This window comes from Myotis yumanensis, unplaced genomic scaffold (assembly GCF_028538775.1).
Source record: "Myotis yumanensis isolate MYYU_CA2020_CCGP unplaced genomic scaffold, mMyoYum1.0.hap1 SCAF_4, whole genome shotgun sequence".
Lineage (NCBI taxonomy): Eukaryota > Metazoa > Chordata > Mammalia > Chiroptera > Vespertilionidae > Myotis > Myotis yumanensis.
Genome location: NW_027223755.1, coordinates 112,073,999 through 112,099,304, shown reverse-complemented (window position 1 = coordinate 112,099,304; position 25,306 = coordinate 112,073,999). Strand labels below are relative to the sequence as shown.

The 25,306-nt window shown below is 44.4% G+C and overlaps 1 protein-coding gene across 1 annotated transcript in view; it reads left to right on the top strand.

Annotated features, from left to right (window-relative positions):
* Nucleotides 1-25,306, top strand: part of LOC139009571 (phospholipid-transporting ATPase ABCA3-like) — a 51,359-nt gene that overhangs the window by 10,400 nt on the left and 15,653 nt on the right. Inside the window, exons 2-3 of the mRNA XM_070413829.1 lie at nucleotides 15,482-15,550; nucleotides 16,523-16,784. Coding sequence (XP_070269930.1) covers nucleotides 15,491-15,550; nucleotides 16,523-16,784 — 322 coding nt within the window. The 5' untranslated portion in view covers nucleotides 15,482-15,490. The remainder of the gene's footprint in view (nucleotides 1-15,481; nucleotides 15,551-16,522; nucleotides 16,785-25,306) is intronic.

Below are 25,306 nucleotides of genomic sequence, written 5' to 3'. Positions count from 1 at the left end.
TGGGTTGCCTGGAGGGAAACACAGCCTTTAATCTGTCTTTTATTTGTTCTTTCAGAATGGACTAAAGGAGCTTTATTTCCCTACAGGGTCTTATATGTCACAGGGCCTCACAGGGTCTGTAATTCCTGTAACAGAGGGCTGGTATTCACCACTTTATTAACTCCTCTGTTCTAGACAGGCCTTCTCCAGTTTCCTACAGTTGAGGTTTTGTGCCACCCCTGACATGGGCATGGTCACACAGGCCTGTAAGACAGTATACAGGTTGCTAACTGTCAACTGTCTCTCAATAGAGACCAAAATTTAATGGGTATTCTCCTTTGCCCACCTGGGCAACTGCCCTCTCGGCAGCTAGACACCCTTTACTTTTTGGGTTCACCCCACATAGCCTTTTTCCAGGACAGTTTACACATAGGCCAGTTCTTCTTTCTATCCACAAATACAGTTTGTCCAATTTCCTTAAAATGTATTCTGGCACAGGAGAAAGTTGTTTTGCTGTACATAGGTAGCTTAATCCCTATACAACTGGGCTTGGACCTCTGCCTAGCAAATTGCAGTCTATAGGTTCAATATGCAGCCTCCGGTCCTCCTAACCCAATGAGGTTTCGGCTAGTCTTTGAGTCAGACTTCTCCTCTCTAGGAGAATTTCAAAGTCCTGATGGCTTCCAGGTCTAGGGAGAGTGCCCTTTTCTTAACTCTGTTTATTAGTTACAGGGCCCTGCTTTCCTTGTCTTCCCACTAGTCCCCTTTATGGCAGAGCAGCGACCAGGCCTCTTCCAAGGGAGTGTACTGGAAAGGGATATCAGCCCCTCCTCTTCCAGCAGCAACAGGTACTAAACCCTTTCAGTACATTTGCAAGCAGGGAGCTTTTACTAACTCTATCTGCAGCTTTCATAGATCTCAGGCTTGCTGCTCTATTCCTGGGGCTGTAGGAAGGCTAGTACCAGTCACTGGCTTCTGGCTTAACTGCTGTAGCCTGCAAGCCAAAGGCCCAAGTACTTTCTCGCTGCTGCTGCTGCTGCTGCTTCTTCTTCTTTTTTTTTTTTTTAGGGCTACTGCAGGCAGCTCAGGCATCCAGCTCCCCTTCTTTGTTCATTCACTCCCCAATCTGGTCTGGAGCTGGGAAATAGCGTCTCGATCTGCCTTGCTTCCCCAGAGGGCTGCTTGTCTGGCCCCAGATCTAGAGGGCCTGCCAGCCGTAGTGGCAACATAGGAACTTCAGGACTGGCGGATGTTGCAGGGTCCTGCAGTTCCCCCCCCTCCCTCCATACGCTGTCCCTGTCTAGTATGGGATGGACTGAAGGGGTTGAAGGACGACAAAGCCCCTCCCATTGGTGGGTGTGGAGGGAAGACAATTGACATTGGGGGAGGCCGGGGCTCACCCAGATCTGGCGCCAGGGGACCATAGGGAGTGGTCGGCTAATGGGTTCTTCCTGCTCTCCCTGAAGGACCGGGGGAGCCTTTCCCTTCTGGGGCCCAGCCAAAAGAATTGTTTGTCTCTGTCCCAATTTTTTCCCTCGGGAGGCAAGCCCTCATCCACTGGGGTTTCTTGGACAATATGTCAACCCAAACCTGAATATAAGGAATTTGATTAGGATGCCCTGGGCGGCCGTGTATGACGTAATGGACCCGGTAGGCAGTGGTCAGATCAAAAGACCCTGCATCCGGCCACCCTTCCTAGAAAGTGGGCCACTCCCATTCACAGAATCGCTGTAAATCAAAAGCATTAACATTATAACCTTTAAATCTACCCTAGAACTTCAGTTTAATACAGTAAATTACAACCTAGGTAAGAGCAGCTGATAGACAGAAATCTTTATTAACTAAGTGAGCTGATTCTCCTTAACAGTGAGCAAAAGACTCTGAGAAAAATAATTCTCGCAGCTGCCGAGAGACTATTTGCAGACTGCCAAGGGGCCAGCCCAAACGTTCAGCCAAGCGTATCAACAGAAAGCAGAATAAATCAAAGTAGCTCTTACTTCACACAGACCAGTAATGATTTACACTTTCTTGATAGACCAGCCCAGGCTGGAGCTGTATCCAGTCTCCCTTCTCTGTAGTAATTTGGCCAGTCCCACACAAACAAACTTTGTCCCGACCCCATGTGGCGAGAGACAGACAAGGGAGGGGGTGACCTGTTTTCACAGATCCTCACTCAGATGCCCGCCTGGCCGTGTCCCTTGGGAGCTTAGATTCATCGTAGCTAAGGTGCACCCGTATAAACCTCGGGTCTGGTCACCTCCACATGGGGGTGAGTCACCGTTATGCCATATGACAAATCGCGGAACCGCAGGGTGGGGCCCACTCGGACTCCGTAACCGAAGTCGTGGAGCCACATAAAGGAGAGGAGAGGGCAGGCCCCCTCCCTCCACACTCACACACTTTCACCAGACATTCACTCAGAGTTTAAACAATCCATCCAATTCCTAACAATTTCCTAATTCCTGAGGGAGCTCTATAGCTTCCCGGGAGGTGATCAAGCTCCCCTTCCACTCACCCGGAGTGGGCCTGACAGATAGGGGGTCGACAAAGATGACTGACCCTATCCCATTTGACAAAGACAAAAACAACAAAGAACAGAGACAAAATAAATCAGCCAAATGCAACCTAAGGTTGCCCGGAACCTGCAGCTTGCTCCTTGAAGTCCTGAAAATGTTCAAAAAACATTGCAGCAGGGTGTACACAGAAGCAGACAACTTTTTGACAACAAATACCAAGAAAAACAAACACCAGACAGACAAACCCAGTGCAGCCTACAGCCGCACGAACCAGGGACCCCGGCCACCGTCGTGGCCGCGGGTCAGGACCAGGAGTACCGCTGCGTCCAGCCCTCCATTAGGTCCTTCCGTGGGACGTCCCAATTCCTGTTTAACGACCGGTCCCTTACCTCTCTCGAGAGTCCAGGTGGCTCGGTTTCCGAATTGAAAGTTTTGGGTGGACTGGAGGCCTCCTTGGTAGTCGTTCTCCACAGGTGTGGGGTATCTCGCTGAGTGCCCGGCGACAAGCGGGGGAGAGCCTCCTGCCCTGAATAGGGGGTCCCTCTCCTCCCGGGGGAGAGCCTCCTGCCTTGAATAGGGGGTCCCTCTCACCCCTGCCAGGGGAGAGCCTCCAGCCCTAAACAAGGGGTCCCTCTCACCCCTGCCGGGTATCTTGCTGGGGCCTCCAAATGTTATGGGTTGGCTCAACGAGATAGACCACCGACTTAGAATTTAAATTTGAAAGCCGTTTATTAAGCTGGCCAGCTGACCACAGCCCCTACCTTCCCCCTCTGGGAAGCCTCGCGGCATGTGGCAAAGAGCAAGTGTGCATTATGATTTTTATACCAAAACAGTGTTACCTTAGAAGTGCACAGAAAGTTCATAAGCACAAAAGGGGGGGTAAACAGAGTCACACCTGACTGCTCTAAGACAATCTAGCAATTTTTCTTTCATGGTTCCTAACCCTGCAACCCCCCTCCATACGTCAGTCCCTCCTCCCAGCACATTCTGTAACATTCTGTAACCCTTCCATGGCGCAGTCCCTCACCCTACCACAGTCCACACCTTTGGGAACCCCTGGACATGCTGGGGCTGGACCCTAACAACTATGAACACAGAGGTGCATATATTCTTTCTGATTGGTGTTTTGAGTTTATTAGGATATATTTCTAGAAGTGGGATTACTGGGTCAAATGGCAGTTCCATATTTAATTTTTTGAGGAAACTCCATACTGTTTTCCATAATGGCTGCACCAGTCTGCATTCCCACCAGCAGTGCACGAGTGTTCCCTTTTCTCCACATCCTCACCAGCACTTGTCATTTGTAGATTTGTTAATGGTAGCCATTCTGACAGTGATACCTCATTGTCATTTTAATTTGCATCTCTCTGATGATCAGTGACTTTGAAACATTTTTTCATATGTCTCTTAGTCATCTGTATGTCCACTTTAGAAAAGTGCCTATTTAGGTCTAGTTCAGTGGTTCTCAACCTTCTGGCCCTTTACAGTTCCTCATGTTGTGACCCAACCATAAAATTATTTTCATTGCTACTTCATAACTGTAATGTTGCTACTGTTATGAATCATAATGTAAATATCTGATATGCAGGATGATAGGCGACCCCTGTGAAAGGGTCTTTCGACCGCCAAAGGGGTCACGACCCACAGTTGAGAACTGCTGGCCTAGTTTCATTTTTTTGCATGTACCTGTCCAATTTTCCCAACATCATTTTTGAAGAGAACGTCTTCACTCCAATGTATGCTCTTGCCTCCTGTATCAAATATTAATTGAGCATAATGGCTTGGGTCGATTTCTGGGGTCTCTATTCTATTCCATTGATTTATATGCCTGTTCATGTGCAGTACCAGGCTTTTTTTAGTTTACAGTAGCTTTATAGTATAACTTGATGTTGGGTATTGTGCTTCCCTCCTTGTTCTTTCTCAAGATTGCTGCAGCTATTCGGGCTCTTTTTTGGTCCCACATCAATTTTTAAAATATTTGTTCTAGATCTGTGAAATATGTTGTTGGTATTTTATTAGGGATGTATTGAATCTATAGATTGCTTTGGGTAGAATGGGCATTTTAATGATGTAAATTCTACCAACCCACGAACACAGTATATTCTTCCACTTGTTTATGTCTTCCTCTATCTCTTTTTTTCAACATCCTGTAGTTTTCTGAGTACAAGTCTTTTACTTTATTGGTTAAGTTTATTCTAAGTATCTTAATTTTTTGTTGCAATGGTAAATACAATTGTTTAGTTTTTGTTTCTGAGAATTCATTATTGGTGTATAAAAAAGCCATTGATTTTGTGTCCTGCTAGATTGCCAAATTCATTTATTAAATCTCGTCATTTTTTGGTGGAGTCCTTAGGGTTTTCTATGTACCATATCATCTCATCTGTGGAAAATGCCAGTTTACTTCTTCCTTTCCAATTTGGATGCCTTTTATCTCTTTTTGTCTGATTGCTGTGGGTAGGACTTCCAGTACTATGTTGAATAAGAGTGGTGAATGCAGATATCCCTGCCTTGTTTCTGTTCTTAGGGGAAATAGTTTTAGTTTTTGCCCATTGAGTATGATGTTCACTATAGGTTTTTCATATATGGCCTTTATCATGTTGAGTATACTCCCTCTAGTCCCACTTTGAGTTTTTATGAAAAAATGGTGTTGGATTTTTGTCTAATGCTTTTTCTGCATCTATTGATCTGATTATGTGATTTTTTCTTTCAATTTGTTTATGTGATGTATCTTGTTTATTGATTTACAAATATTGTACCAGCCTTGCCTCCCTGGAATAAATCCCACTTGATCATGGTGTATGATCTTTTTGATATATTGCTGGATTTCATTCGTTAATTTTTTTTTGAGGATTTTAGCATTTATGTTCATCAGGGATATTGGCCTTTCTTTGTAGTCTTTATCTGGTTTTGGAATTAGGGTAATGCTGGCTTCATAAAAAGAGCTTGGAAGTGTTCCTTCCTCTTGGATTCTTTGGAATAGTTTGAGGAATACAGGTGTTGGTTATTCTTTGAATGTTTGGTAAAACTCCCCTGTGAAACCATCTGGACCTAGGCTTCTGTTTTCTGGGAGTTTTTGATTACTGCTTCTTTTTCATTAGTTGTTATTGGTCTATTCAGGTTTTCTTCCTGATTCAGTTTTGGGAGATTGTATTTTTCTAGGAATTTGTCCATTTCATCCACATTGTCCAGCTTGTTGTTAAATAGTTGTTCCTAGTATTTTCTTACAGTCCTTTGTATTTCTGTGGTGTCAATGGTTAATTCTCGGCTTTGGTTTCTGATTGTATTTATTTGGGTCCTCTCTCTTTGTTTCTTGATGAGTCTGGCTAAGGGATCATCAATCTTACTTATCCTACCAAAGAACCAGTTCTTGGTTTCATTGATTTTTTTTTTGTATTGATATTTTTGGCCTCTATGTCATTTAAATCTGCTCTAATCTTTATTATTTCCCTCTTTCTGTATACTCTGGGTTTATATTGTTGTTCCCTTTCTAATTCTTTAAGTTGTAGGGTTAGTTTATTATTAATTTTTGTTATTTTTTTTAAGTAGGCCTATAGTTCTACGAACTTCCTTCTCAGGACTACTTTCACTGTGTCCCAGGGAATTTAGGTTGTTTTGTGTTCATTTTCATTTGTTTTCAGGAAGTTTTTGGTTTCTTTCTTGATCTCATTGGTAACCCACTCATTGTTTAAAAACATGCTATTTAGCCTCCATGTGTTTGAATGTTTTGGGGTGTTTTTACTGTGATTGATTTCTACTTTCATTCCATTGTGATCTGAGAAGATGCTTGATATGATTTCAATCTTTTTGAACTTGTAGAGACTTGTTTTGTGTCCTAACATGTGGTCTATCTTTGAAAATGACCCATGTGCACTTGAGAAGAATGTATATTCTGCAGCTTTGGGGTGAAATGTTCTATAAAGGTCAGTTAATTCCATCTGATGCAGTGTGTCCTTTAGAGTCACTGTTTCCTTGTTAATTTTTTGCCTGGAAGATCTATCCAGTGATGTCAGCAGGGTATTAAAGTCCCTATTATGACAGAATTACCATCAATCTCTCCCTTAAAGTCCTCTTGAAGTTTCTCTTTTTAAATATATTTAGGTGCTCCTGTATTGGGTACATACTATTATATGTTTAGCAGGGTTTTATCCTCTTATTGGATTGATCTCTTTAGTATTATGAAGTGACCTTTACTGTCACTTGTGATGGCCTTCATTTTGAAGTTTATTTTGCAGTTATGAGTGTTGCTACCCCCTCTTTTTTTTTTCATTTCCATTTGCATGGAAAATTTTTTCCCATCCCTTCACTCTCATCCTGTGTGAACATTTTGTTTTGAGGCGGGTCTCCTGTAGACAGCATATACTAGGTGTACTGGTTAATAATGCAGACTTTTTTTCAATAGATGGAGTTACACATATGTTGATATATATGCGATTTGATATGTATGCTATTTTGTTGTATTGACAGCAAGCTTCAAAACTTCATATGTTAAATTTGCTGAAGGTGTTAACATCATAGATATTTTTATGCTTAAAATGTCAAATTTCATGCCCAAAAAAGAGCATTTGTGGGAAGTTTTAATTCATTACTTTATTTTGAAGAAAAGTGCTGCTGAATGTTATCATATACTTCGGGAAGCATATAATGAACATGCTCCATCTCAAGATACTTGTGAACACAAGTTTAAATGCTTTAAAAGTGATGATTTCAATGTGAAAGAGAAAGAACGTCCAGGTCAACCGAAAAAGTGTGAAGACCAACAATTACAAGCATTATTGGATGAAGATGTGTGTCAAACTCAAAAACAACTTGCAGAAAGATTAAACGTTGCTCAGTAAACAATTTCCAATCATTTACAAGCAATGGGAAAGATTTTAAAGGAAGGAAAATGGGTGCCACATCAACTGAATGAAAGACAAATGGAAAACCGAAAAGTCATCAGTAAAATGTTGCTTCAACAGCATGAAAGTCTTTTTTGCATTGAATTGTGATTGGAGATGAAAAGTGGTTTTATGTTGAGAATCCCAAATGCACAAAATCATGGGTTGATCCAGGTCAACCATCAACATTGACTTCAAGGCAAAAATCACTTCGGAAAGAAGACAATGCTCTGCGTTTGGTGGGATCAGGAAGGTGTGGTGTATTATGAGCTTCTAAAACCAGGTGAAACCATTAATACTGATCGCTACCAACAACAAATAATCATTTTGAACCATGCTTTGATCATAAAATGACCAAAATGGGCCAGAAGACACAGCAAAGTAATTTTGCTTCATGATGATGCACCATCACACACTTAAAAACCAGTTAAAGACTCGTTAAAAGATCTTGCCTGGGAAGTATTAACCCAACTGCCATATTCACCAGACCTTGCTCCTTCAGATGACCACTTGTTGCGATTGATGGCATGCACACTTTCTGAGGAGCACTTCAAAACGTACGAAGAAGTGGAAAATTGGGTCTCTGAATGGTTTGCCTCAAAACAAGAAAAGTTCTATTGGGACAGTATCCACAAATTATCTGAAAGATGGGAGAAATCTGTAGCTAGCGATGGACATTACTTTGAATAAATCACTTTTGATGTTTCTCTTGAAATTATCCTGTTTTCTTTGATTACAAAATCCACATTATTAACTGGTACACCTAGTAGTTGGGTCATGTTTTTGTATCCATTCAGCTACTGTATGTCTTTTGATTGGAGCATTTAATCCATTTACATTTAAGGCTATAATTGATAGGTACTTATTTATTGCCATTTTAATTTGTATGCCTAGGTTTCTTTCTCTATTTCGTTTTCTTATTACATCAGCCCCTTTAGTATTTCTTGTATTGCTGGCTTGGTGGTGATGAATTCATTTAGCCGCCCCCCCCCCCCCCTGCCCCCGGAAGCTCTTTATTTCACCATCTATTTTGAATGATAGCCTTACTGGATATAGTAATCTTAATTTCATATCCTTGCTTTCCATTACCTTGAGTACTTCACGCTATTACCTTCAGCCTGTAGAGTTTCTGATTTATCATCAGAAAATCCTTTGTAGGTAATAGTTTGCTTTTCTCTCACTGCTTTTAAGATGGATTTTCTTTACTTTTTGGCATTTTAATTATGTGTCTGGGCATGGGCTGGTTTGGGTTCTTCTTGCTTGGGGACTCTCTGTGCCTCCTGAACTTGTGTGACTTTTTCCTTCACCAGATTTGGGAAGTTTTCTGCCATTATTTCTTTAAACACATTCTCTTTCCCTTTCTCCCTTTCTGTCTCTTCTGGCACACCTACTATGCAAATATGTTTCATGTTGTCCCACAGCTCTCTTAAGCTGTCCTCCTGTTTTTTAATTGATTTTTTTTTCCTTTTAGTTTTCTGATTGAGTGACCTTTTCTATTCTCTTTTCTAAATCACTGATCCGATCCTCAGCTTCCAATTTCTGCCGTCTGTTCTTTCCAGTGTGTTCTTTATTTGTGCTATAATGTTCTTTATTTCTGTTTTCATAGTTACTATGTCTTTTCTCATACTGTTGAGCATCTTTACCATCATTATTCTGAATTTTATATCATTTCATTTATTTCATTTATCTCTTCTAGATAATTCTCTTGTTCTTTCATTAGTGGTTGTTTCTTCATCTCCTCATTTTGGCTGCCTGTTTGAGTTTGTGACTATATATTAGGTAGATCTGCTATGTCTCTCAGTTTCTAGTGAAGGACAGTGTCAAAAGCTGGTTCTGACTAATTAGATCAGGCAAAGACTGAAGGCCTCCAGAGCCCGCCTCTGCCTGCAGACTGATTGGATTTAGCCTTGAGTAGCTTTCAGGCAATCATCCACAGGTATGGTGTGAGTTTTGCCAACAGAGTAGGGCAGTTGCTTCTGCCTGGAAGCTAATTGTTAGTCTCAGTTTCTTAGTGGGCCTCAGAAACTCCACACCATGGGGCAAGTTGTTTTCCAGTAGGTTGACTGTCTCTCCCCCAGGTAAGACCCCCTGGATAGGTCATGTCAGGGTGAGAAAAATGATCTCTGCAGTGTGAGGGAATGACTCGGCACAGGAAACTGGGGCATCTGCCTTCTGAGCTCTAACTGCAGAGCCCCCAACCCTGGCTTCTGCTCACACAGCTCCAGTCTTCTCTGCCCTCCCTCTGCTGGAGCACAAGGTGAATGTTTACAAACCGAATTTTGTGTGTTGGTCATTTAAGAGGGTGCCTGAATTTCCAGTCATCTCTCCCTGGCAGACAGCAACCCTGCTGCTTTTCACAGCCAGATGTTATGTGGGCACCTTTCTCAGTTCCGGTGCTCTCTGCTGGGGGGCCCAGCTTGGGGATTAGACCCCAGAGTTCTCACTGGCACCCCCCCAGAGCTGAGATACCTCTCCGGAACTTTAGCTGCTGTTTGTGGGAACTGGCCAGCCCTTTCACACATCTGTCCCTCCTACCAGACTCTATGTCAGCCGTGGGCAAACTACGGTCTGCGGGCCGGATCCGGCCCGTTTGAAATGAATAAAACTAAAAAAAAAAAAAAAAGACCGTACCCTTTTATGTAATGATGTTTACTTTGAATTTATATTAGTTCACACAAACACTCCATCCATGCTTTTGTTCCCACCCTCTGGTCCATTTTAAGAACCCATTGTGGCCCTCGAGTCAAAAAGTTTGCCCACCCCTGCTCTATGTGGTCTCCACTTTCAGTCCCTGATTATCAGGGTTCTCTCCAGGCAGTCTTCAGTTGATTATTCTGGAAGGTTTTTTTGTATTTTAGTTGTAATTCCAGTTTTGTCCTGGGAGCATGTCTGTGTAACATCTGCTTACTCTACTGCCATTTTTTATATCCAGCTCATTTCTTTTTAGTGCTGAGTAATCTTTCACTGTCCGGATGGACCACAGTTATTCATCCATCACCTGCTGAGGAACATCTTGATTGCCTATAAGTTTTGGCAACTATGACTGAAGATGTTATAAGCATCCCTGTGCAGGTTTTATATGGACATAAGTTTTCAACTCCTTTGGGTAAATACCAAGGAGCATGTTTGCCAGACTGTGTGGTAAGAGTTTGTTTAGTTTTATAGGAAACCATTAACCTGTCTTCCCAAGTGGCTATACAGGTTACAGTCCCACCAGCAATGAATGAGAGCTTCTGTTGCTCCAAATATTTGCCAGCATTGATGTCAGGGTTTTAGATTTTGGCCATTCTGATAGTTGTGACATGGTATCTTGTTGTTGTTTTAATTTTCATTTCCTTGGTGACATATGATATAGAGCAGCAGTCGCCAACTTTTCGGACCTCTTGGGGTACCAGTGGTCCACGGACCACCGGTTGGTGACCGCTGATATAGAGCATTTTTTATATACTTATTTGTTATCTGTATATCTTCTGTCGTTGAGGTGTCTCTTGAGGACTGTAGTCCATTTTTTTAAATGTTTCCTGTACTTTTTGACTATATTTCCCCCCAGATTTAATAGATATAATAGATATATTTAAAAGCCTAAGCGACTGTTATGACCGAATGACCAGAACGACTGGTCGCTATGATGCGCACTGATCACCAGGGAGCTTAATGCAGGAGCTGCCCCCTGGTGGTCAGTGTGCTCCCACAGCCAACCTCCTGGTGCTGGCCAACCTCCTGTGGTCCTTCACCCCCAACCCCATGCACGAATTTGTGCACCAGGCCTCTGGTTGACATATAATATTGTATAAATTTAAGGTATACAACGTAATGATTTGAGGTATGTATATATTACAAGATGATTTCTAAAATAAATTTAACACATATATTTCTCACATAGTTACAATTTTTTGTGTGTGATGAGAACTTTTAGATTTACTTCCTTAGTAACTTTTTTTAAAAAATATATTTTATTGATTTTTTACAGAGAGGAAGTGAGAGGAATAGAGAGTTAGAAACATTGATGAGAGAGAAACATCGATTCAGCTGCCTCCTGCACACCCCCTACTGGAGATGTGCCTGCAACCAAGGTACATGCCCTTGATGGGAATTGAACCTGGGACCCTTGAGTCTGCAGGCCGATGCTCTATCCACTGAGCCAAACCGGTTAGGGCCCTTAGCAACTTTTAAACATACAATACAGTATAATTAACTATAGTCACCATTATTTATTAATCTTATAACAGGAAGTTAGCACTTTTTTACCACTTTCACCCATGTTCCCCTCCCCTGGCAACCGCCAATCTATATTCTGTTTTTATGAATTCAGTCTTTTAGATTCCTCCTGTAAATGATATCACACATTTGTCTTTCTCTGTCTGACTTATTTCACTTAACATAATGCCCTCAAGGGTTATACATGTTATTGAAAATGACAGCATTTCCCTTCAATGGCTGATTGATATTCCACATAGGCTTTCCCTGCCTTGGCTAAGGTAAGTAATGCTGCAGTGAACATGGCTGTGAGTGCAGATGTCTTTTTGAGATAACTTTAACCTTCAGTTATATATGCTGCAAGTGGAATTGCTGCGTCATTGGTAGATCTATTTTTAATTTTTTGAGGAATCTCCATACTGTATTCCATAATGGTCAAATGAATTTGCTAGCCTGCATAGGTTGGGTCATGAAACAGGCTCTATGGCCTTGGCTCTCTGACTGTGGACCCAAATCAATCAGAACTGCCCACTGAGCTCCTTGGCCAGATGGGGCCACCCACTCAGCTCAGCCACGCTGTGGGGTTTTCATAATGGTGTCTTGTCTATGGATTGTTGCTAGTAGACCACCTGAGGATATTTTTTCCATTGATTTTAGAGAGAGTAGAAGGGAGGAAGGGAGAGAAAAAGAGCGAGAAAGGAAGAGAAGCATCCAAGTGAGGGAGACACATCAACTGATTGTTTACCACACACATCCTAACTAGGGATTGAACCTGCAACCTAGGTACGTGCTCTTGACCAGGAATCGAACATTCGACCCTTTGGTGCACAGGCCAATGCTCTAACCACTGAGATACCAGTCAGGGCTGTACCACAGATTTTTTTTCATTCATCCATGATGAGCACTTGGGCTACTTCCAAATCTTGTGTATGGCAAGTAATGCTGCATGAACTTAGGAATGCATATATTCTTTCTAATTAGTGTTTTGGGTTTTGGGGATAAATTCCTAGAAGTGGAATTGCTGGGTCATAAGGCAGTTCCATTTTTAACTTTTTGAGGTCACTCCACATACTGCTTTCCACAGTAGCTGAGAACTATTGGGGAGTTGGTGGGGGGTGATGGTGGAAGGATTGAGCAAAAAAAGAAAAAAAACTCAGACATGAACAACAGTGTGGGCATTTCCAGTGGTGGGGTGGAGAGCTGGGGGCATGGGAGGAGGAGGGTATATTGGGGGATAAATGGTGATGGCTGAAGACTTGACTTGGGGTGGTGAACACAAAATGCAGTGTACAGGTGATGTGTTGTAGTATTGTGTACCTGAAACCTGTATAATTTTATAACCAGTGTCACCCCAATAAATTCAATATAAAGAAAAAAAAAGAAAATGGTAAGCATAATGATTTTAAATTTTGCTTCTGATAATTTTGGCCCAGATTCAGAAAAATTGCTTGTAGGAATAGTTGTTTCTAGGATGGTATTATTTTTCTCCAGAGTAGAGTTCTTTTTTATGCCAGGCACTTGTAGGCATTTGTGATCTGGGATCACCTTCATCTGGTATCAAAGATTGAAATTACTTGAAATTGGGCCAGTTCCCTTCACATTCATTCTTATTCATAAGATATGCCTTCCCTTCTTGGCCCCGAATTTCAGCTCTCTTCCTGGTAGCCCCCCAAAATTGGAGTCAAGTGTTCAAGGTCACACAGTTAGTGGTAGAGCTAGGAAATCAATCTAGACAGTCTGTTCTTATATCTGGGTTATAATAACCTACCATGCCACCCCCCACACCTTGAGGGAAGGGTTTCTTTGTTTTGTTTCCCATTGTGCACCCACACTTAACGTGGCACATAGTAGATATTCAGAAAATATTCATTAAATGTAAGAATGAATCTGCTCCCATTAGTAATGTTGTTAATGTGGGTATTTCCAATTTCATAAATTGCTGAGTGGCATGTTGGGCATACAGGTGTGATGTTATTTTATGTTTGTTCTTGTTATTTGCTTTTTTTCTGATGATTTGCTTTGTATTGTTTCTGAATTAGTATTTTGATAAGAATTGGAAAAGCTACTGGACAAATTTACCTGGAAACTTGCATCAGTAACTCACTGATCATTTCTTGTGCTTGAAGTTTTGTACATTATTAGAAGCTCAATAGATGCTGAATAAATTAAAAATGTAAGGAGGGCCCTAGCTGGTGTGGCTCAGTGGATAGAGCATTGGCCTGTGGACTGAAGGTTCCTGGGTTCCAGGGCACATGCCTGAGTTGCGGGCTCTATCCCCAGTAGGGGGCAGCCGATCAATTATTCTTTCTCATCATTGATGTTTCTATCTTTCTATCCCTCTCCTCTCTGAAATCAATCTACACTAATAAAAGAGAAACATGGTAATTAGCGTACGACCGCTACCCTTTTCATTGGCTAATCAGTGAGTATATGCAAATTAACTGTCAGCCAAGATGGCAGCCGGCAGCCAGGCAGCTGGAAGCGAACATGAGGCTTGCTTGCTTCAGTGAAGGAGGACTCCAACGTTCCCCGCCTGCCTTGCCGGCCTCTGAGCTGGCAGTTTGAAACATTCTAACAAATATAGAAGCTAAACAAAACCCCGGGGATCTCAGAGCTGGAGTTATACATTGTTTCGATTATAGAACGCAAACAAACCAGTGGAAGCCTCAGAGCTAGAGCCAGAGTTAAAGCTGGCCCAGAATAAAATTAAAAAAAAAAGAAAAAAAAGGAGCGGTTGGGAGCTTCAGTCAATAACCGCCAGCCTGAAAGCAGCCCTCAGCCCCTCACCCAGACTGGCCAGGCACCCCAGTGGGGACCCCCACCCTGAAGGGTGTGTGACCAGCTGCAAAAAGCCATCATCCCCTCTACCAGGCTGGCCAGGCACCCCAGTGGGGACCCCCACCCTGATCCAGGACACCCTTCAGGGCAAACCAGCCGGCCCCCAGGCCTCTATCCTATATAGTAAAAGGGTAATATGCCTCCCAGCACCGGGATCAGCGGAGCCTCGAGGCCTCCTGGCACTGGATCAGCATGACAGGAGGCAGCGCCCAAACCCCCTGATTGACCTGCGGCTCTGTGTGTGACAGGGTGCGGCGTCCCAACCCCCTGATCGGCCCTGCTCTGTGACAGGGTGCGGCGCCCCAACCGCCCCCGCCCCCACAGGCCCTGCTCTGTGTGTGACAGGGTAGAGCCATAACCTCCCCATCGGCCCTGCCCTGAATGTGACAGTGGTGGCACCCCAACCCCCTGATCGGCCCTGCTCTGTGGGTGATAGAGGGCAGCGCCCCAACCTCCTCCCCCCCACAGGCCCTGCTCTGTGTGTGATGGGGTAGAGCCATAACCTCCCCATTGGCCCTGCCCTGAGTGTGACAGTGGCGGCGCCCCAAGCCCCCTCCCCCCCACCCCACGGGCCCTGCTCTGTGTGTGACGGGGGCGGTGGCCTAACTCCCCTATCGGCCCTACTCTGTGCATGACAGGGGGGAGCTCCCCAACCCCCTGATGGGCCCTGCTCTGTGCATGACAGAGGGCGGCGTCCCAACTCCCCAATCAGCCCTGCTCTGAGCCCGACCAGGGGCTGCACCTAGGGATTGGGCCTGCCCTCTGCCACCCAGGAGCAGGCCTAAGCCAGCAAGTCGTTATCTCCCGAGGGGTCCCAGACTGCGAGAGGGCACAGGCCGGGCTGAGGGGATCCCTCCTTCCCCCCCAGTGCACAAATTTTTGTGCACCAGGCCTCTAGTAAAAATATATTTTTAAAAAAAGTAAGGAGAAACAACTCAAATATTTCAAATGCTCTTTGTTTCTGTTGTCATCCTTTCAGACTGATGAGAAAATTATTTCAAATTTAAGTAATTGCCTAAAATTTATCTTTTTTTAGATAATCTTATTTTTAAAAAAACTTTACTTCCTTCTTAGAGTTGAAGAATGGATTTGTTGGGGTTGAACAAATTTATGGTTCTTCTGTGGAAGAATTTTACTTTAAAGGTAAGTTGAGCTATTTATAGGATTACTAGTGTCCCGGTGCATGAAATTTGTGCACGGGGGCGGGGGTGTCCCTCAGCCTGGCCTGAACCCTCTCCAATCTGGGACCCCTTAGGGGATGTCCCTGTGGGATCGGGCCTCAACCGGCAGTTGGACATCCCTCTCGCAATCTGGGACCACTGGCTCCTAACCGCTTGCCTGCCTGCCCAATTGCCCCTAACCACTCTGCCTGCTGGCTTGCTCGCCCCCAACTGCCCCCCACCAGCCTGCTCGTTCCCAACTGCCCCACCTCTGCTGGCCTGATTGCCCCCAAATGCCCTCCCCTGCTGGCCTCATGGCCCCCAACTGCCCTCCCCAGCCAGAGGCCCTCTGTGGCCAGGCACGGATCTCTTGCCTTGTCGCTGGGGCGACAATGCAAGTGTTTCTCTCCCCCCCACAGCCCCCCTGACCGCTCCGTGCCCACTGCCCAGAGGCCCTCTGTGGCCAGGGTGGAACACTTGCCTCATCGCTGCGGTGACAAAGCAAGCATTCCTTCAGGCCTCTCACGCTGCCCGCTCTCAGCGGCCACCCTCCCGGGACTGAGAGGACTGGGCACCACCATGTTTGTGGTGGAGTGATGGTCAATATGCATATTCCCTCTTTATTAGATAGGATTGCAACATCTAAGAGATGATCACGGAAATCATCTGACAGCCCAGTCACTGCATTTCATTCGTACTGTGGCAGTTTCTCAGTTCTGGAGCAGGGTTATCTCTTGCACATATGTGGGGTCCTCAGAGAGTGAAAGAACACCAGAATGACTCATAGGAGAGAGAAACAGACAGTCCAGGAAACTGCTAGTGTACTAGTATACTGAGCCTTTTTTTTTTTTTGCCATCTATATCTTCTTTTATGAAGAGCCTGTTAATATCAAATAACCAGTCATTTGGAAAGTTAATGTACCCTTCCACTAACAGTATCCTTTTCCTCTCCTAGCGCCGGCAGTGCACTGCTCTGGCTGCGGAGCTCATCCTGACTGTCCTGTTTGTTGGCGTGCTTCTGTTAACACGCAGGTTTTCATATAGAGAGAAGACTGGGCCCTTCAATTACTCTCCGCAGCCTGTTGATGAGTTGCCTATATTCCTCAGAAAAGTCCCTGCGTCTGGTGTGTGGGAATTGGCTTTTGTGCCTTCCAAAAGTGTTGTGGTGAAGGATATCGTTGAAACTGTGAAAAGAGATTTACACTACAATTTTAAAGGTTAGAAATTAAGGTTTTCTGGAAAAAAAAAAGCATTATTAAATTGTTTCAGTGAAGACACACTTGCAACCTTTTCACTGGGCATAATCTTCCAAGTAAAACATTGTAGGATATCATCATAACCAGGTAATAAGCTCCTAAGTATGTAATAACATGGCTGGTTAATTCACATAAAAATATATTTTCCTAGATCTCAAAGCCAATAGTGGTATTTAAAAACCAGATGATCAATTTATTTTATTCTAGATTATCATCCAATTCTGTGATACTCAGTCTTCCTTGTTTCTCATTGTGTTTTTTAAACCTTGGTAAGTATAACTCCAGGGGTCTATGATGGTGTGCCAAAGGTATTCAAAGGGACAGCATAGGCATGCATCCTCATTCTTGATGCATACAAAGTCGTTAGTTATTTCAAACACTAGAGGCCCAGTGCATGAAATTCATGCACTGCGGGGGGTGTCCCTCAGCCCAGCCTGCATCCTCACCAAATGGGACCCCTCTGGGAGTGCCTGACTGCTGGTTTAGGCCTGATCCCACAGGGATCTCACAATCCGGGACTGCTGGCTCCCAACTGCTCACCTGCCTGCCAGCCTGATCACCCTCTAACCACTCCCCTGCCAGCCAAATTGACGCCTAACTACTCCCCTGCCAGCCCAATCACCCCCAACTGCCCTCCCCTGCCAGCCTCGTCGCCCCCAGCTGCCCTCCCCTGCTGGCCCGGTTGCCCCCAACTGCCATCCCCTGCAGGCCCGGTCCCCCCCAACTGTCCTCCCTCCCCTGCCAGCCTGGTCACCCCTAACTGCCCTCCCCTGCAGGCCTGGTCGCCCACAACTGCCCTCCCCTGCTGGCAATCTTGTGGTGGCCATCTTTTGACCACATGGGGTTGGCCATCTTGTGGGAGGGTGTGATGGTCAATTTGCATATCACCTCTTTATTATATAGGATTGCTTAGATAAAAACGTTGCCCGAGTCACTGAGGAATGCTGTATAGAAGACTCGGGCTATTTAGAATTATTATAAAAGTTCCCCATTCTTCACTTACCCTCACATTCTTAACTCAGTTTCTCTCCTCTTCCTCCCAGAAATAAAAACCATCAGAAGTTTGGTGGGTATCTCTCCAGTGCCCCCTCTTTTTATACACATATATTTATTCAGCAGTGTATTTTTTTCAATCTTTTTTTGTTTCTCAATGGATTTGAGAGTCCTTGAGAGTAGGTGACATCTCAAAACATTTTTTATTATAAAAAAACACCATTGAAGCTGAAGAACGCAAAATCTCAATAATTCTTGAAGTATACACCACAAATATTCTAATAAATTAGTCTCTTACAGGCTACTCTGGGTTACCCAAAATATTCTGTAATTTCCATTCTGCTTTCTTCTTGGATACATGGGATTTTTAGAAGTATATTACTTACCTTCCAAACATCTGGGAATTTATTGTTATCTTTCTGTTACTTTCTATTTTAATTTCCTTGAATAAGAGCATACACTTTATAATGTCAGTGTGAAATTTTGAGAATTGTTTATTGCTAGTTTATAGAGTATTTTGATAAATGTTCCATGTGCATATGTAAGATTGTATTCTGTAGCATTTGCTTGTGGTGTCCTATGAATGTCTCCTAGGACAAGTTGGTTAACCTCATGTTTTCCAAATCTCCTATATTCTTACTATTTTTTACCTACTTATTCTATTAGTTGTTGAGGAGGGTATTACATTTTCAACTAGGTGTCATCAATACCTAAAAGGTTATACATATTAAAATAATATTAAAATTTACTTTTTGTTTATATATTTTGAAATTATTAGGTCATGAGGTCTTTCTGTTGAATTGCTTTAAAAATATTTCTCAATTCTGAAATTTTTCATTTCTCTCTAAAAAAATGTTTTATTTTTAAATTTATTAGCTATATTAACCATAGTAACTTTAGAATCCCTACCAAAAAGTTCTGATATCTGGATTACTTGTGTACATTTTTTTCTCTTAAGTCATTGAGTTCTGTTTTATAACATATTCTGTATGTATATATTTTACTTTATTTCTGAACCTTTTATATTTTATTGTTGACAGTATTACAGATGTCTCCCATTCCCTCACCCCTCTTACCTCCCTACATATCTTATATTTTAATGACAGAAATTGTGGGTGGAAAGTTGAGGGTTTAAGTTTTCTTCTGAATGGCTGTCAGTTTGATTCCAGTGAAGCCTGGTTTAAGTTCCAGTAAGGACTGCTCTATTCAGTTTTCTCTTTACCCCTGAGGGATACCTCTTCTCCTAGGGTTGGTCATTGCTTCTAGGGTGTGGCCCGCCGAGGGTCAGCTGGAAGTCTGGAGTATTTTTGAAGCCTGCCTACCTTAGTGAGGTGTGAACTCCATTCTTTCTCTGAGCATTGCCCAGCTGCTGCAATCACTGCCCAGCATTGTGCCCTGCCACCTGCTGGTTTCTTGCACTCTTACCCTGTGCATGCCCAGGGTCGGAGGTGGCCACTGATTTCAGGGGAATATACGTGCTGAATTTTCACCTCACTTCTCTGCTATTCTCTTCTCTTTGAATTTTGCCTTTTAAGTCCCATCCATTTTGGCACCCTGAACTCTCACCTCTTTTTCTTCAACTCTGTAAGTCAGCAACGTTTGGCAGTTGCTTTCAGGGGCAATACCAGGGTGAGTATGGCATTCACCTTGTGCATTTCAAGCTGTTTTATAGATTTTGTCCAACTTTTATGCAGTGGGAAAGTTTAATCTTATGTAAGCTACTCTATCATAGCTAGAACTGGAAGTTCTTATATGAGAATTTTTAAGGTTTTTGCTGGTTATTTCCAAGTATTTTACATTATAGTTAGAGAATAGTTTTTAAGTTGTTGATTCCTCAGAATTTATTGATGTTCTTTTGTGTGTCTTAATACATGATTAACTTTTATAAAAATTCCTTATATGCTGTGTACTCCTATATTATAAAAGGCTAATATGCAAATCAACCAAATGGCAGAACGACCAGTTGCTATGATACACACTGACCACCAGGGGGCAGACATTCGATGCAGGAGCTGCCCCCTGGTGGTCAGTGCGCACCCACAGGGGGAATGCCACTCAGCCAGAAGCTGGGCTCACAACTGGTGAGCACAGCAGCGGTGGCAGGAGCCTCTCCCGCCTCCACGGCAGCGCTAAGGATGTCTGACTGCCAGACTGCAAGGGGTGCAGGCTGGGCTGAGGGATCCCCCTGAATGCACGAATTTCATACAACCATCCTCTAGTGATATATATTCTGCAAGGTCATGGACTAGACCCCACTTAGCTATTTATCAGAATTTCTGCCCCCACCTGCTCACTGGCCTTAGCTTGTGTCCATTGGAGAGTCTTGCCCCCACTGCACTCCCCTTTCACGGCTTGAACTCTGAGTCCCCAGGACCAGAGGGCTCTATCATTTCCAGTGCCTCAGGAGCCAGAGCGGCTCCAATGGCCACGTTTGACATATCTTGACATGCTGAGATTTTCATTTCCCTAGAGACTCCTAGGAGAGGCCAGGGAACAAGATCCACAAATCAGGGGAATTAATACTTCATGGGGCAAAATTTGATTTGTGAAAGATAGAGATGAAAAGGAGATAACACATTGATCTCCTGCTCCTCTTCCCACAAACGGACTGTCTTAAGATGCAGTAGTTCCGAAAACAGCCTCTGAGAGACTTCTTGTTGTATCTCTTGTTACGCCAGTTCCAGCTTCATAATGTGCTGCCTTGTTTTACTTTCTCTTCTTTCATGCCAGATAAGTGGGGCACCTAGGGTACAAATTTTACCCTTATACAACCATAAAAGTGAGTGCCTTCTTACAAGCTGTGGCTTGGGTGCTTTGCTGGCCTCATCCTGGTTCTGGCATTGCACTTTCCTTCCCCCACTCTCGATGCCCTGGATTCCTTAACATTGAGTAAGACACTGACATGTACATTTCCCTCTGGGACAAGTGACAGCAAAGCAGTAGAATAGGATGTTCCTTGCTCAGCAGTGATAATTTGGTAGCTATCCATGGACAAAAGGACCTTTATGGGAACTCTGGGATCCATATAGAAGCTGCAAAACTTTGGTGGAGCTCAAGACTGAAGAGGCTGGCCCATGATGGCAGGCTCACTTACCATGATCCCAGCCACACATCTGGAAATGGCCTCATCCCCATGTAGATTTAGTTATAGTCCTGTTTGGCCTTGGCCCTGCCATCAGCACTATTGGCCAAGGACCTGGGAGGAGTCACACCCACCCAGGCCTCAGCTAATAGGCCCACTGACCTTGATTCTGGCTACAGACTCTTTAGCACTGGTTTCCTGGCTCTGGCTCCTCTCATCTGTGGTGAGGTAGTCATCCTGTCCACCCAGCAACTCGTTGAGAGACATGTCTGCTTGTGCACCTGGACACAGGCTCGCTGACCTCAGTCTGACTTCAGATCTTAAACTGGCCCTGAAACGTGGCTCTAGCCCATCTCAGCCACGAGCCAGGACCATTTAGGGACCCATTCAGTGACCCAGTGGGAGCTTTCCCCGGGACCCAGCAAGAGCCACATTTGTCCAGACACCTGATAAGAAGCACACCATTGAGATTATGGTGGCTAAGACATCCCTACAATTTGTCCTCCCATTTAAACAATTAATTAGGCATCCATCCATGAACAAAGTGCCACTGGGAGTTTTGGGATCCAGCAATATATGCTAAGGGACTGGTAGGGGTGTCCCCCACATGTGCATCCAGTAACAGGCCAACAGACCTCAGTATGACTGTAGAACCAGCAGAGACAGCAAACCTGCCCCAAACCCTCCTGGGTGTGGCTAGGGGGAAAGTCAGAGTGCTGACTTGGGTAAATACCCTCAGAGGAGAAAGAATATGTACAGTGCAACCCACCAGGGGACAGTCCACCATGTCATTGGAGAAACAAGCAAACAAACTTACAAAAACAAGTTCGAATGCAACAGGAGGGCAAAAGAAACTCTGCCAGTGCCACCCATTTGCCAAGGTGGCACAGCATGGGGCTGAACTATCCAATGATTAACTCTTGTGTAAGAGAAAAGGAGAGGAGTGGGTGCCTGGATTCTTCACTGTAGGGGATGCTGCTGGAGAAACCTATTTCTCTCCGGCAACACCCCGAGTACTGATGTGAGACTGCTATGACTGGGGAAGAGAGGAGATCGAGAAAGAGGTAGATAAGACTATCAAAGGGCATAAAAAGACAGCGCTTGCTGACTGCACTCAAGATTTCAGCAGGAATTCTGCTCATTAGCCTCTGGGAGAACCTCAGCCAAGGATCACCCCATTTGGTCCAGTGACACCTCAACACTGCCAGTGCCACCCACACCCCCTCCCAGTTTGTGGTGCTCCTGTGTACACTCTCAAATGTGGCAGTGAGTCCAGTAAATGGAGTGCTGATAGGAAAACAAAACAGAGCCATCCAGTGAGTTGTAAGAACCAGAGAAAACATAAAAGCATAAGAATTCTGCCACAGGCAGAAATAAAAAGTGCTGAGCAGGTATATACATACCAAGTCAGAGAGGAGCCCAGACAACAGTATACCCCATCTGAAAACAATTTGTAGAGATCTGAGGTATCTGCTGCCTCAAATGAGAAAGCAGCAATGCAAAACTATAAGGAACACAAAGAATTTAAAAAACATGTCATCAAAGAAGTCTTTCAATGACTGAGTTCAAATGCATGGTATCTTATGATCTAGCTGATAAGTAATTCAAAAAAGCTGTTTTAAGGAACTAAATGAACTACAAGAAAACAGACAATTCAATGAAATCAGGGAAAAAATACACAAACCAAAAAATTTAGCAAAGACAGAAGTCATATAAAAGAACCAAAGAGAAATTCTGAAACTGAAGAAATCAATTAATGAAATGCAAAATGCAGAAAACCAAGATGGTTGTATAGGTAAATGCCATTACTCGCCACCTTCCACAACAACATCAAAATCAGAACAACCATCATTCAGAACCACCTGAAATCTGGCTGAATGTAAGTCCTACAATTAGAGAAGTAAAGAAGAAAGCACATTGATACTGGTAGGAGGGTGGAGGTGCGGAACTGGCAGGTCTGACATCCACGTGTGCCATTTTTTAAATCTAGGCTGTGGATGCCTCCTGTGAGGAGTGAAGGGTCCCAGTTCCACACCAGCCCCCTAGCCCAGGGTTTCAGAACTGGGAAGAGAAGTACCTGTGACTTCAGGCTGTAAAAACCAGCAGGGATGCTGGCTGAGTGAAAGGGAGGTTGCTGGAGACCCAGGCAGTTCATTTTAAAGGGCTGGTGCAGGGATTTACTCAGACTCACTCCCTCTGAGCTCCAGCTCTGCGGCAGTGGTTTGGGGGATCCAGGAACATACCAAGAGGAACTGGATTGTCTGGCATCTGGGCAAGAACTCAGGGGTGGCTTTCTCTCAGGCCAAAGTGCTGGCTGAGGTCATTGTTGCTATGCTGAGACCCTCCCTGTTGCATAGCTGACTGGAAGGTACCAAATCTGAGTTTCCATCACCCTGTCTCACACTGTTGGCACTGCCTTAATGATTCCATAAGACCCTGCCCCACACAATTTGCAGCCACACTCAAACCTGTTTGCAGTAGCTTTTCCATATGAATGGCCGTCCTAGTTCAGGCTCCAGATTTTCCTAAAATTGCTCAAGCAGCAGCTGGCATAGGTGTGGCCCATTCCTCTCAATAAGAGGCAACTGAGGGCCCGGCACTAGTATCAACCTGCCTTGTTTCACAGCTTGGCCTCTCTTGGGCACTTCCAAGCCCAACACAAGTAGCAGCCATCTGCAGATCACTCTGTAGCTCCTGACAGATGGTCCCAGGCAGGGCATAGGCAGTGGTTGACTTTGTATCTCCAGGGGAGCCCCAGAGCCAGTGCACCCAGTGGACAGCTTTAGACTACACCAGATTACAACTCTACACGTCCACAGCAACACACTCAAGGGGCAGACTCAGTGAGCACCAAAACCCCACTGAAGCAAGTCCTGCTCAATAGGGGTGTTTCCTGCACAACAGCTTTTCCACTGTAGTCAAAACTGGTCCTCACAACCAGTTGGCCTAGAGGTCAATTCCTTCCAGTGAAATGCCAACAGCAATCAAGGGTCAAGTACAGCAAGACTTTGCACACAGCACACACAGGGGCACACTTAGAGTGCCCAACTCAGGTGACTGGGGAGGCTGAGCCACTGGGCCATACAGGACACCTACTACACAAGGCCACTCTACCAATTCTAGGAGACATAACAGCTCTACCTAATACATAGAAACAAACACAGGGAAGCAGCCAGAATGTGGAGACAGAAACATGTCACAAATGAAAGAACAGAAGAAATCTCCAGAAAAAGACATGAATGAAATGGAAGCGAGCAAACTACTAGATATAGAGTTCAAAACAATGTTTAAAAGGATGTTCAAGGATCTTAATGAGAGTTTCAAGGGACTTAGTGAGAATTTCAAGGAAATTAGAGGACAACCAAGATGGCAGTGTAGGTAAGTGCCTGTACTTGCTGCCTCCCACAACCACATCAAAATTACAACTAAAATACAGAACCACCATCATTCAGAATTGCCTGAAAGCTGGCTGAATGGAAATCCTACAACTAGAGAAGTAAAGAAGAAAGCACATCGAGACTGGTAGGATAGGCAGAGGCACAGAATGGACTGGTCCAACACCCACATGTGGCATTTCTTTAATCAGAAGGGATATTTCTAAGGCTTCCTGTGAGAAGCAAGGGGTTCCAACACCACACCAGACCCCCATCCTAGGGTTCCAGAGCTGGGAAGAGAATTCCCCATAACTTTGGGCCATAAAAACCAGTGGGGATTGTGACTGAGTGGAATGGAGACTGCTGGAATCCCAGGTGTTCCTCTTAAATGGCCCACACACAAACTTACACAGTCCCACTTCTTCTGAGCTCCAGCACTGAGGGAACCAGACTCATATGGGGAAGACTTGCATTGTCTGGCTTTGGGGCATGAACTTGGGAGCGAGTTTCTCCCAGACAGGGTTGCTTGCAGGGGTCATTGGTCCTGTGCAGGGACCTTCCCTGTCAGAGGGCTTACTGGCAGCCATATCTGAGTGTCTATCAACATGGCTCACACTGCTCGCTCCACCTTGGTGATTCACTGAGTCCCCACCTCATCCAATTTGCAGCCTCACAAAGCTGTTTGCAGCAGCCTTTTCATAATAATGGCTTTCCTGACTCAGGCTTAAGTCTGCTAAAATCTCTCAAACAAGCTGCAGCTGGTGACTGTGTCCCATACCCGGCCTTAGCCCCAACCTGCCTTGCTTCACAGCTGGGCCTTGCCTCCTGCACAGAAGCTCTCCCACTGTAGTCGCAGCTTGTCTTCACAGCCAATTGGCCTGGAGGTCAACTCCTCCCATAGGTGCCAACAGCAATCAAGGCTCAACTAGAAGACTGTGCACACAGCCCACATAGAGACATACCTAGAGTACCCAGCTCAGGTGACTGGGGAGGCTGAGCCACTGGGCCCTATAGGACACCTACTATACAAGGCC